This window comes from Lepisosteus platostomus, chromosome 12, assembly GCF_059453375.1.
Source record: "Lepisosteus platostomus isolate fLepPlt1 chromosome 12, fLepPlt1.hap1, whole genome shotgun sequence".
NCBI lineage: Eukaryota > Metazoa > Chordata > Actinopteri > Semionotiformes > Lepisosteidae > Lepisosteus > Lepisosteus platostomus.
This window is the reverse complement of record NC_142622.1, coordinates 22,580,345-22,594,211: the sequence shown is the minus strand read 5'-3', so window position 1 is coordinate 22,594,211 and position 13,867 is coordinate 22,580,345. Positions and strand designations below refer to the sequence as shown.

At 42.4% G+C, this 13,867-nt stretch overlaps 1 protein-coding gene and 1 pseudogene across 3 annotated transcripts; both read left to right on the top strand.

The window, feature by feature from the left end:
* Positions 1-2,522: 2,522 nt before the first annotated feature.
* On the top strand, positions 2,523-5,763 carry LOC148651301 (uncharacterized; annotated as a pseudogene). Its single transcript, XR_015925711.1, has 2 exons — positions 2,523-2,847; positions 4,088-5,763. The product of XR_015925711.1 is annotated as an uncharacterized LOC148651301 (transcript).
* Positions 5,764-8,026: 2,263 nt separating this feature from the next.
* LOC148651300 (synaptonemal complex central element protein 1-like) lies at positions 8,027-12,984 on the top strand. 2 transcript variants are annotated; one of them, XM_088601408.1, is made up of 11 exons: positions 8,027-8,357; positions 8,611-8,664; positions 8,992-9,051; positions 9,247-9,321; positions 10,208-10,255; positions 10,437-10,488; positions 10,733-10,822; positions 11,511-11,574; positions 11,860-11,926; positions 12,488-12,823; positions 12,859-12,984. In XM_088601408.1, the coding sequence occupies exons 2-10, from the start codon at positions 8,625-8,627 to the stop codon at positions 12,580-12,582; spliced, it is 591 nt and encodes a 196-aa protein (XP_088457534.1). In that variant the 5' UTR covers positions 8,027-8,357; positions 8,611-8,624; the 3' UTR covers positions 12,583-12,823; positions 12,859-12,984. The 2 variants fall into 2 exon arrangements, with proteins under 2 accessions (XP_088457534.1, XP_088457533.1); XM_088601407.1 differs by having other exon boundaries at positions 8,165-8,664.
* The last annotated feature ends 883 nt before the right edge of the window (positions 12,985-13,867 follow it).

Below are 13,867 nucleotides of genomic sequence, written 5' to 3'. Positions count from 1 at the left end.
CTCAGAAGTGTGACTAATAATGCAAGAAGCAAAAAGGTGTCACGCCACGCCCCCGGAGGAATCGGCATTCCACCTCGCATTCCTGCAGTGTTCCCAATTAGCCCAATTACCCCTACCAATTTAATGCTGCTTCACAGTCTGCACTGTGCTTAGTATTAGGGTTTTTTCTGGTTAGAGCGACCTCGATTTTCTTCATTACTTACCACATGTTTTTTTGGCTACCTGATCCTGGCTTGTTTTTAGATTGTCTCCTGGTTTTTGGTTTTGGTACTTTGATTCCCGATCTGGTTTCGACTATCGGTTTACGGCTTCGCTTCTGGTCTGTACTTTTGCACCGGTTTGTCTACCTTCGGCTTTCAGACCTTAGACTGTTCTATCGACTACGCCTCTGGAGATCGCCCTGGTTTTCTGCATAGGGTCCAAACTGCTAATTGCTAACAAAAGGAGGTAAAAACAAGCATAACCGAGTGATGTACATGTGTTCACTCATGATTTAACTACACTAAAAGACTTAACATTTACTGGGAATCGATGCATTTATCGATGACGGCAAGTATTAGCATAATTCTGGACACAATATTGCACATCTATCCTTTTTAAAACCTCTTGCGTACATCTAGCCCAAGGAGGTTAAGGGCTGGACAAATTAATCAATCCAAGGTAGCGATAAAATCTAGGGAAATGAAGCATCCGATTTTATTTAATATTCCAGCCTCACTCGCGTAGTTTCCCCGAGTACAGCGTGCGTGGGGCAACTTTCGGTGTAAAAAAAAAACGCAGTGAAACGCGTGTCCGTGATTTCCCAGTGACACAACACTTTCTTAAGTTTTTTTTTATCCTGTTTAAGCACTCCCGCATCTGTAATAGATGAAACAGGTGACCTTAACGATCTGCTTCACAGACTTGCTGAGCGCCTTGTGTCGCCACCACTGCTCGTGTTCCTGTGCAGGACCTCCTTTCTTTTGCTAGAGAGCTCGGCTCTGAGACTGAGCGACGTGCTTGACTAAGATACTGAATGAAATTTTATTTAGTAAAGTAAGCATGGCTCTTGAATTCCCAATCTCCAGCTATCTTACAAAGGTAAGGGCTTTTGTTCTTTTTTTTTCCCCCCAACTTAAGATCAGTTCATTTAGCTATTAGGAATAACTATTGACTGAACTAACATTTTCCAAATCTTGAAATTATCAGAAAGACTTGCATAGTCTAGAAGACGTATGTAGTAAACCCTTGGAGATGTGAAGATGACAGAGCTATCCAAGTACCTACACCATCCTCTTACTGCTCCTTTATCTGCAGTTGTCAGGGAATGTTGCAAATCAGCACTTTGAATAAACTGCCCCCTGTGTTTCACATTAGCTGTTTCTAAGATTCATTAACCATACTAACTCAAATCCATAATCCTTGAAAGAGCGGTAGAGTGCAACAGTGTAAATTTGACTTCTTAATTATGTATCCTGCACAGCACTAGAGTGTGGAACTGGCCTGGAGCTTTTGGGGAGTATTTTGCTCTGCACTGGCCCTGCATGTGGTTGCTGTGGTTGAAAGCAGTGGCCCTGAGGCAGAGTTCTTGTGTCACAGGACTGTAATGGCACCACCACCAAGCTTTTATCCAGCCTCCTATACAGCACTCGTTTCTGTGACTGGGGAGACGTGGTCTAAACAACTTGTCACGGACGTCCAAAGGGACTAACCGTGGGGAGCAGGAGAGCGGAAAAAGACCCATATGCGTAGCGGCGAGACGGGGAAAAAGGCCCGGGCTCATAGTGCAAAGAGTTCAGGAGTGCCGTATAGAAACCTATGCCCTCAGGGAGCGGACGTGGGGCGCCCTGGTGCTAGGCGGGTCTCAGGACATCCGAACCTCAATGCTGAGCGAGGACAGAGTGCAAGACCCGGAAATATATAGCCCAAGGGAAAGAGAGGGACAGGAAGGACAGTAGACCGGAAACTAGGGACAGGACAGAGAAGGAGCGCCCCCTGGCTGCAGAGGGCGTGACACAACTCTACTGCTCCTCTCGCTCAATGTCAGTGGCCTCCCAGATAGGTTTCTGCAGAACCAGGCTGAGATGCAGCCCAGGTAAGAGTCTTCCTTTAAAAAGCATTTTAGCACCTACTGAAACAAATGCATGCTTTCTCTTTCTCAGGAATGGGAAAGCAGGAGGAAATCTATCTGTGGGGCACCGTTCTGTACACTGGACACTCCACTCAAAGTGCTTTACAGGTCCCCTCCACCACCACCACCACCGATGTGCAGCCCCACCTGGATGATGCGACGGCAGCCATAGTGCATTATATTTATAATCCTGAGTAAAACTTAATAGTTTTGTGTTTAACGTGTTTTTAGGGAATACCCTTTCGTGGTCAGCGGTCATCTTTAGAATGAGATCATTTATGAACGATTTTCAAATTACCGTTGAAATTCTGGGTTAGGGTACACATTTTGAAGGAGGGGAACTGTGCGAAATTGTATTTTTATCACGTTGCTGCGTATTTTAATAACACAAGCGAACCTATTGGGAGAAAAACTAGGAATATTACCAGAAACGCATGAGCAGTGCGTCTTTTGTCCATAGAGACGTTCATTGTATATTATTGTCATCGTCAGTAAAAATAATTAGTCTTTAGAGTCAAAAACACAACCTTGGCGTCTCTTTTTTACGCTATCGTTTTGACACTACAGCTGAAACGCAGGTTCCTTCTTCTCTTTGCGAACGCTCTCTGAAGTTGCACTGCTAACCGGAAGCGGTGCATTGCCTGCGGAGTGAGGCTTGTTGGGTCTTGTAAGGTGTCAGTGTTGCTGTATCCAGGATGGCAGAACGATAGATAACTTACACCGTGTGTGCCACACAGGTACTGTACTATCCCGTTACTTTTGTAATTACTGTATACTCCAAAGTAGAGATAAAAGAAGGTTTGCAGATGTTTCCCTTGGACGATGTGTGGATGCGGGGGTATAGTAATAATTATTTTTGCGTATTATTCATTTTTGTTGCTTTTGATTCACAGTGCAACACTGCATATGCTTTTACTATATAGTGGTATTAATCTATTTTAACACAGCAATGCCTGTGTATGATGTTTTTGCAGCACAGACAAATTGGATAGAGTGGAGTTTTTTCCAGTTAACTCTGGAGAGTACTACCCGATAGCTCAATAATTTATTTATGGTCATATATGATAATGCCATAATGATGTTAATTTATAAAATGAAATGTTTATGCATTACTATATAGAAGGTACACGAAGTTGGGCAGTTTTACATTGCCTTAAAATGGAATATTCCTCTAAATTTGCTCTACCTGTTGAAACAAGTCTCTGAAGTTAATACATCAGGCAATAATGACCCCACCTTCTCAAATATTTCATCATTCAGACCTGCTTAGGAAATGAAAAATGTTACAACTCGTATTGTTTGGTTGAAAAAGGATGTAAAGTATTTTAATTCTGGTACCATCCTAAAACAAGATTTTTAATAAAAGCCAGGAAGTAAGAAAAATGAGTTATACAGTCTGCAACCTCAACCTTTCTGGGCAACATTAGCCACTTCCCTAGATGTCTTATTTTTATTTCATCCACCTGATTTGGAATAGCTAGGTAGCAGTGGTTCACAGCTATAAACACTGCACCCATGCAAAGGAGGGAACAGGGAAATGTAGGCAAACTTCTATATCCTTCCAGCCTTAGAGGTGCTCAGCTCCATGCTGGGAGCACAGGGGAAGGGGAGGGGTTGCTATTTGCAGGGGTTGGGCGAACCCCAGGTTGACCAATCACAGGCCTTTCCTCAGCTGCACTCAGCCAATCACACGCTGCTGCCTGGGTACTGCTAGTAAAATTATCCAGGCACGAACCTGCGGCAGACTTATGTAATTGCACAGCTTCTATTTTTAAATACTATTTATTTTGACAGTTTCAAATATGGTCGTTATCAAGTTTGAAAATAATCGCTCTACCACTCTCCCACACAGAATGCATGGCTGCATTTGTAGAAACCTCAGACCTTTGAAAATGCGCTTGAGGAGTCTTGTTTTGCAGCTGTGTTAGCATCAGTGCTTCAGTGCTCCTGATGGCCTCTTCTGTTGTGGCTGTGCAGGAAAGCAGTGCTGAAGACCTCTGGGAAAAGGACAGAGGCTGACACAGTGGGGGCTGCTGCTGCTGGCTTGGATGATCCCTGCGTTAAGAAGGAATGCCTTGACATCGGTCACGCACAAGGACGTCCTGGGGACTGTGGGCTGGGCGGAGAGGGGTGCCTTCCGCACACGGTCCTGAAAGGTTGGGAGCAGCATGCTGACTGCCAGGAGAGGGTCCCTCAGCCTCTGCCGCAGGGCCTGGACCTGCAGGAGGAGAGGAAGAAGGTGTCCTACCCGTGCGCCGAGTGTGGGAAGCACTTCACCCGCTCGGGGAACCTCAAGGTGCACCTGCGGTCGCACACGGGGGAGACGCCCCTTCAGCTGCGCGGACTGCGGCAACAGCTTCAGCCAGCTGGGGACGCTCCGGGCCCACCAGCGCATCCACAAGGGGGACAGCCCGTACGCCTGTAGCGCGTGTGGGAAGAGCTTCCGCCAGTCGGGCGCCCTCACCAAACACCAGCGCATCCACACTGGGGGGAGAGCCCGTACTCCTGCAGCCACTGCGGGAAGACCTTCCGCGAGCTGGGCACGCTGACCAAGCACCGGCGTGTCCACACTGGCGAGACGCCTTACCGCTGCACCCCCTGCGGCAGGAGCTTCAGCCAGCTGGTCACCCTCCGGCGGCACCAGCGGACCCACCTGGGCGACATGCCATTCTGCTGCACCACCTGCGGCTGCGGCTTCAAGGAGACGCAGGCCCTGCGGCGGCACCAGCGTGTCCACGCTGGCGGCAACGTGTACAGCTGTGGCGAGTGCGGGAAGCGCTACCGGGACCTGCGTGGGCTGAAACGTCACCAGAGGCTCCACCTGGGTCGGAACCCCTACGTTGTTGTTGTCAAGACAATCAAGGGCTGCTGATGTGGCCGGGCGGTGTAGGCGGGCAAGCTCATATCCCTGCCGGGCTTACGTCTCGGCCTGCTGCTCGCCGCACCCAAACGCACCTCCCCCTGCAGGGTTTGTGAAAGCCTGTTAGGGTTAAAAAACAGGCTGTCCAGGGATACGTCATCTGCTGATTTAGAAAAGGCAGAAACCACCAGTGAAGGAACGGATCCGGGTGTGGTGTTAGCAGGGACAGATGGCCCTGTGTATCTGCTGCTGGTTGTTCTGGGAAGACAGCACAGAGGTGGGTCTCCGAGTACATGGGCTCTGCTCCAGATGTAAGAGGTACATCTCTAAAAGAGGAGGCCCTGGGCCCCTGACTCTGTACGCGTAGCTACAGCACCACAAAGCCGAGAGCAGTCCAGAAGAAAAGGATTCCCGCACGTGTATGTTTCACATAAACCATAAAGACAGTTGACTATTATCCAAAGCTGCCACAGAAGGGCATTGCTGATGTTCTCGGTGTTCCTGGTTTGTGACCAGCTTGCCAATATTAGTCCGGTACAGGAGCTGAATGCAGCGACTGAGCTCATAGTGCCAAATTTACACATCACACACACTTGAGAACTGAAAAACACTAATGTGAAAAAATGACTGCTGATCCCTGGAAAACATTGAATCGTGTCCCTTTTGTTTTCCCTTCATCCTAGGAAGAGGATGACCTTCCACCTACAAAACGGCCGGCAGTTTTGATAATGAAAGAATGGAACCTGTTGTTACAGATGTTTCATATTTCAAAGTCAAGTGTCGGTACTCACAGGTATGCCCTAGAATGATGTTCAACACAATACACCCTGTAATAACACTTGTCTGTGAGTAATGGAGGTCTCTGACTGAGTGAAGTGCTCTGTTATACCTGGGGTATATGGAAGGTTTCCAAGGAGTGTCCTCGGTTCATTCAATGTTGGTTTATTTCTTTGTAAGTGTATCCCAAACGCTTCACTTGGTCGCTGAAACTGAAGAACTTATTTCAGTTACGAGGTAACACTTCTAATAATTGCTTACACTTATATAGTGCTTTTCTGGACACTCCACTCAAAGTGCTTTACAGGTAATGGGGACTCCCCTCCACCACCACCAGTGTGCAGCTCACCACACACCCCGTATCAGTGGGGAGGAGAGCAGAGTAATGAAGCCAATTCATAGATGGGGATTATAAGGAGACCATGATTGGTAAGGGCTAATGGGGAAACTTGGCCAGGATGCCTACTCTTTTTTGAGAGATGCCCTGGAATTTTTAATGACCACAGAGTTTAATGACCTCAATTTAATGTCTCATCCGAAGGACGGCGCCTGTTTACAGTATAGCGTCTCTCAAAAGAGTGTCCTTGGTTCATTCATGTTGTTTGTTTATTTCTTTGCGCGTGTATCCCAAACGTTTCACTTGGTTGCTGAAACTGCATTGCTCTCGTATGAGGAACTTATTTCGGTTAGCAGGTAGGGGCCCTGAGCTGTGCTTTAGTTTGCCTGTCCTGAAATCTTTCTCTGCAGTCTATCTTCTCCAATTGTTCCCAGGATAAAATGCTACGATCCGACAGTACGGGCTTGTACCTGATCCTTTTGTCTTCGCGTTTCTCTGAAATTCAGGAGATCAAGAAAAAACTTGATATATTTTGTGTGAGTGAAATTCCAACCTTAAACAAGTTCATTTCTGTTCATACATCTGTAAAATATCTTTTTAATCTGTGTATAGCACAATTAAAAATGTGCATGCCTTCTTTAATATAGATGTCTATTAAGACAGGTATTTCTTCCAATAAAACGTTTATTGTACAGTTACCAATGGAATGTGTGTTTTTCTTCATGTGGTTTTAAAGGCCTGATGTTCATGAAATGTTTAAAGATGTCATCAGAACCACCTCGTTGATTAAGTACTGTTGCAAGATGACTGGTGTTTAAATTGGGGATTGTGGGCTTCTCTGCTGGTACATAGAGTATCGAGGGACTGAACTGTGTTTTGTGGTGAATTACAACCTCTGTATGAACTAGGATTTATCCAGGAGAAGAGTGTGCAAGAGTATTGAGATTCCCTGAGTAGTGGCTGAGGAAGCTGTAGGAAGCCTTGAGGTTTCAAGCTCAGGGCTTTGTAGTTAATAATAATAATAATAATAATTGCTTACACTTATATAGCGCTTTTCTGGACACTCCACTCAAAGCGCTTTACAGGTAATGGGGACTCCCCTCCACCACCACCAATGTGCAGCATCCACCTGGATGATGCGACGGCAGCCATAGTGCGCCAGAACGCTCACCACACATCAGCTATCAGTGGGGAGGAGAGCAGAGTAATATAGCCAATTCATAGAGGGGGATTACTAGGAGGCCATGATTAGTAAGGGCCAATTGGAAAATTTGGCCAGGACACCGGGGTTACACCCCTACTCTTTTCGAGAAGCGCCCTGGGATTTTTAATGACCACAGAGAGTCAGGACCTCGGTTTTACATCTCATCCAAAGGACGGCGCCTGTTTACAGTATAGTGTCCCCGTCACTATACTGGGGCATTAGGACCCACATGGACTGCAGGGTGAGCACCCCCTGCTGGCCCCACTAACACCTCTTCCAGCAGCAACCTTAGTTTTTCCCAGGCGGTCTCCCATCCAGGTACTGACCAGGCTCACACCTGCTTAGCTTCAGTGGGTTGCCAGTTGTGAGTTGCAGGGTGATATGGCTGCTGGATGCAAAGTTGATTGGATAAAGGTGTAAGCTAAATAAAGAGTAAAGTATTATGCAAACCAGTAGCTTTTAAATATTTTTTGTTCAGGAGACAAATAGCCAACCCTGTGCTAAGACCTGGTACATAAAGTAGCACTTTAAATTAAGAGCAGCTCATTGAATCAGGACATTTTATTTAAACCTTTCGCTTTATTAAGATTAAAGGAGTCTATTGATCTACAAAAGTTGAGCAATAAATGTAGTAGAACAAGGGTCTTGATGATCGTAGTCAGAAGCGGGGCAGGCAAAAAGTATAGTCACCTTTTGAAGAAAAGGATCATTCAGGTAAAAAGTAACATTTTAAATTGTTCCTAAACTCAGGTTTTCCATCGTAAGAAGGGACATGTGACTACGTAGTTTCACTCTTGTAGGTATGATCCAGCTAAGAATATTTTATTTGTGTATTAAGTGAAACGTTTTGAAGACATAAGAGTTTCAAAGCCGTTAACAAAATTCGCCCACGCGTGAGAGCCGTTTTCAACGAGCAGAGCACGAGGTCACCGGCTTCAAGCGCCTTGGGGACAGGTCGCGTGCAATGGCCAGGCTGAATGTAACGCTCCAGGAGCGCGTGTGTAATCGCTTTTATATTTGTATGAAATACCAAAAAAACATCAACGGCAAAACTGAAGTCCTTAGCTAGGTTAGACTGAATTGTCGGTTCTGTAATCTAGTAGTTATCGTTCAGTCTCTGGTTTTGCTGCGCTGGCCTTTATTCAAATATTCATTCATTTAAGACAAATTCATCTTCTACTTCTTAGATGTTATTTACCATTAATAAATGGTGAAGGCTGTCGAGGGAGACTAATAGATTAAATTATATTCCTCATCTCAAAATGTAGGTGGACAGAAATTGGCTGAATTATTACCGTATTTCTGTCCGTTTCGTCTTCCAGGTTGAAGTTTAGATATGGAAGATATCCTACAAAATACGGAAGAGCTGAAACACGGTATGAAATTGTAAAAGAACAAGGCGCCGTATGTTACTCAAATCGTTGGTTGTTGTTTTTTTTTTGCTTGCATAAAAAGCCGTTTTCAGCGTAAATAAAAATTCTTGGTGTGTACATCTTACGTGGCCAACAGTCAAATATTCAGATTTTCAGATAAATTACGAAAGCGCAGTTTCTTAGTATTGAACTTATTCGAGAGGCTCACTTCTACACAGTACCTGCTTTTAACAGATGCAAACGGATTCAATAGTAATGCTTTTCTTGGGAGAAACTGTGCTGCCATTACTTCAAATGAGATTACATAAGTGTGTTTTTATTCTGTTTTAGGCGATAAGGCGGAACTCAAGATGGAAGACCTAATGAATAAATTAAGGAAACTGCAAAAAGGTGAACAAGCCAGAAGTTCATTTTAGACGTTCAGTAAAAAAAAAACCCTAGTGCCTTTCATGTCGTATATTGCTGCTATGACAATTGTATGTTAGGGATTTTAGACCAAAAAACTCCAAACTTGCGTCTTAACAGTTTCGCTTCCCTTTGGTGGACTACACAACCCAAGTCTTACATGTGTCTCCCCCCACCCAGGGAAAACAGCTTTAGAAGAAGAGTTGAAAGAGGGCGAGTCCCTGAAAAAGACCCTGAAGGAAGAATTAGATGCCCGTAAGTGTGAATTGTTCTCTAACAACGTTTCTTTGCAAATGGATATTAATGTAGGAAATGGTCATTCAGAATTTGGAACAAGTAAAAGTTTATTCCATGCTGAAAAGAGAAGAAAGGAAACTTCTTGGGTGTCACAAGGCTCCACGGCCAAAATGTTGTTTCCTTTCTTCTCTTTTCAGCAGGGAATAAACCTCTACTTGTTCCTTTGCAGCCTACGCATGCTGAGGCAGCTACCCACCTGAACTATTTAGAATTTATAATCAAAGTTATGACATTCTGACAGAATAATACCATGTAAATATTAAAATGCGAGTTTCCTCTTGAAGGATATCCATTTTCTAACCTCTTGGTCCCATTCAGGGTCGCGTGGGAGCTGGAATTTCAGGCGGACAACAAGGCGCAAGGCGGGGTACACCCTGGACGGGACGCCAGTCCACTGCAGAACAGACACCAACATAGACGCGCGCACACTCACACCCGGGCCAGTTTTCCCAGAAGCCAGTTAACCAACCAGTATGTCTTTGGACATTGGGAGGAAACCAGAGAACACCAGAGGAAACGCGAACACGGGGAGAACATACAAACTCCACACAGATAGCACCTCATTGCTGGAATCGAACCCCGGGCCCCATGTTACAAGGCAGCAATTCTAACTGTGCCACCCCTCATGAAGAATATAGACTGATGAATATTGGAAGTTTAGTGTTTACAGTCAGAATTTGTGGTCAATTGAATGTTCATTCATTGTGTATAAAATGCACACATGCATGCTTACCTAATGGTACTTTAACTTCTGCTAAAATTCCGCTGTTGCAATTTTAATATCCCCCCCCCCCAAGTAATAGCACATGCAACTCGGCTTTCATTATATTCTCCTTTCCTCTAGTACACACAGAGCGTTCTCAGCTGGAGAAGGTTTACAGAGAAAAAGAAGGTAATGCTTTTAAACAGACTTGCAATATTAAACTGACAGCAGACGGAGAGTTGCCAAAGCTATCGATTTAAAACCAAGACTCTCATATTGTTTACTGCGTATTACAGACCAAGCCTAGACTTACATGTACAGCCCTGATAAGTCCTACATAAAATGAACGTTTTTGTTTCCTCCTCTGCAGATGCCTGTAAGACTCTGCAGTACCAGTGTGAGCTCAAAGAGGACACAAACAGGTAAAAATGAACAATGGCGTTTACTCCTGAAATAAAGTCTGAGCCAGTCAGGATTGTTGTGAAAGAGTTTAAAATGCAATGCCATCATTTTTCTGACTCGTTTTCTGAATGTCCTGAGAAATCTACAGCACCCTTTATGCTGCCCTCATCATCTAAGTATGTAGGTAAACAAACATGTAGATGGATTTGGAAATGGCTAACATGTGACACAGGTTTTGTGTTTACATTTTTGTTTATTATTTAGGGGACATCAATTAAACAGTGAACATGAGCAGCTGCTAGAAGAGTACACCTTCAAAATTCAGGAGACCAAGTTAAAACACAGGAAACAAAGGTGCAGATTCATCTTCTTCATTTTGTTTAGATATACAGTATACATTTTAAATGCTTAGAACATTAAGCACAGTTGTTAAGGTGAGGCAGTTTGGCAGTTAATCCTAGAATTTTAAAAGGATTTCTCAAAATAAGCCAGGGTATTGCCTTACAAATGCACGGCTCGGTATCTTGTTACAGACTCCCACTACTCTTTAGGTAAGGACTTGCATCAGTTTCAGTGGACTTCTATAAATGGGAACCTTATTGTTCTGAAGTCTAAAATGGAAAGCCTGCAAATTGTAACTGAGGAAAATAGTTGTTAAGACTTAATCAACTTGCAAAAACATTATATTTTATAATTTACCATTTGTCCTTTTTTAAAAGATTTTTTAAAGAATATACCACAGTTTTGAAGAACAAGATGTAGTTAAGAATACAAGGAACTGTATTATAATGGTATAAATGTATAATTGATTTAAATAGACATGGAGACATGCTTATACAAACTGCATTCTATGTCATCAACGTGCACAAAAACTTTAAATAATGTTCAATATAATATTAGATGTTCACTGACAAAAAATCACCAATTATATCATTATATATAGCAGTCATATAGACAAACTTTTCATTATCACAGCCTAGATAAACTGAGTGAGTGTTACAATTAATGAAAAATTCATGTGCACATACTATTTTTTTAACAGGATGAAGTTTGAAAATCAGCTTCAGCAGCTGTTGGAAGATCACAAGAATATGTATTCCATTTATGTAAGCTCTAATACTTTTAGCTTTATTTCACTTTAAAAGTGTGACTGTTCCCATTCCTGTTGCTTTTTTATTTAGAACTTGGCAGCATTCCTCATAGTTTTTTAAACTGTCATGAAAGCACACCAAACAAGTTGTCAAAACTTTCCGGGGAGTATTTACTGTTAGGACTGGGGTTTCTTACAAGGAATCACCCCATTCACTCACATGAAACACATGATCCTTCACCTGTACCTTTGACTTGGGAAACTTTTATGTTTTTAACATTAACATTTAACATTTTTATAGTCTCCAGAAAGACTTCCAGTGGAGATAGAGAATGCCGAAAATGCCAATGCCCAGTTATTAAAAGCTGGTAAGTTTTGTTTTTGTTCTGTTTTCAATGTGGCACATTTGGTTCATGGTAATGGCACAGACGGACAGCAAATATTCAGATTGTTAATTATTCGGGTCAGTAGTGTATAGGCTTCAACACGAGGCTGAAATTAACATACACTTCCAAAGATAGGGTTTAAATGTATTTGTAATGTTTTGAATAGTTCCAGAGCTCTTAGTACAAAAAAAAAACATACTTAGAGATGGATCACTGTGGATTAACACTGATTCAGCAGTCCATGGTTTATCCCTTACAACTTGACTTTGTTGCATTCTGGTGAGTGTGCTCTGATCCTCTGTACAGTACATTTGAACATGCACTATAAACATGTTAAGTAAAACTTAAGTGGATGCCCTAAACAGGGATTTCAAACCGGCTAAGCGTGTCTGCAGTCAGTGGCAAAATGTGATGCTGCAGTTGCATTTTAACTCCTTAAGATAAGTAAAGTGTGTCCTGTCTTGCAGAAAATAGATGTAACGGTTAAGATCTCTATGCTCAAAAATGTGCAAAATATCCTCTTGGTTATTTTTCATGCTCTAGAACAGATCAAGTTACTGCAGCTGAAAATCCTTGAAGAGGAGATCACCAGAGCAAGGGGTCCTGCAAAGAAAACCAGCGAAAATGAGGAAAACTAATTTTATGTAGATGAGACGCAGCAACACGAATGTATTTTTTTCTCGTTTGAACAGAACATAGCTGAACTAATCCAGGTACTTTATTTAGGTACTTATATTGCTAGTATTAGTGTTGTTACATAAACTTAAAATGTTTTTTTCTGTTTAAGAGTTCATCACCTATTCACTGCCTTTCCCCTCACTACAATATATTGTTAAATGATACCTTTTGTGTTCTTTGTCATATTAAATAAAGTTTTAAGTTTAAATTAAATACATTTAATTAAATAAAAGGAGTAATAAATTCTTTTCAGCTCTGTTTATTTAGAAAATAAACAGAACTTAAGACTAACGTATTTTATTGGCTATATTCAGTATCTCTGCATTGTGAAATAAAAATCCAATCCTAGGGGAGTGAGAATGCATTGATAATCAAGTCTTCTTTTGTTGAACATTTAAACCGTTCTCTGTACATGAGCGAGTACAGCAGAAGTATATGGCTAGGAGATGAACTGTGCTACTGTACATGTTGTATAAACCTGTTTGTATTTAATTCTGCTGGGGAACTCTAGCTGTGCTGCTGGAAATGTGTAAAATATATAGCTTGGAGGTTTTATCATATTAAATCAGATCTTCTCTATCAGGTGGATAGGCATCAAATTATAAAATAAATCCTTTCCAGACAAATAGTGACCCATCTTAAATTGATTGAGCTTACCTCAGATTTAAACTTTAACACTTTTTTAAAACAAATACATTATATATAACAGCAGAGTCTTGACAACTGCGCATTTAACATTCCCAAATCCATGTTTCGATCTGGTTAATATGGTTATGGATGAAAAGAAGAGCAGAGCAGGTTCAAATTAAACCCGAGGCTTTTAACCGCAAATTTCAAATTAACCGTGCCACTGACTAGGATCAAGAGACTTATCTAACTAGTAATAGAGGCTTTTCCTGTCACCTGCCCAAGTACCCTCTACCCAGCACCTTCATTTCACCACGGTCTTGTTTTTATATTGAATGAAAACTCCTGGTTCTGGTGTTGGCTGTTGGGAATGACAGGCTGAAGCAGACTGTCAGAGATCCTATAGTTTTATTACCGTTTCATTACAGTGGTGCATGCTAATCACAAAGGCAGAATGAATGTTATTTAACCGATTATATTAAGTTTTGTGATTACTGTTGTTTCTTTTAGTTCATCAATGTTATTTAAATGAACTTAAAGCTTATGTATTAGAACCTATCATGTAAGGGTTACCTATGTCTTTTAATCAGTTATGTTATACACTGTAGTACATAATGC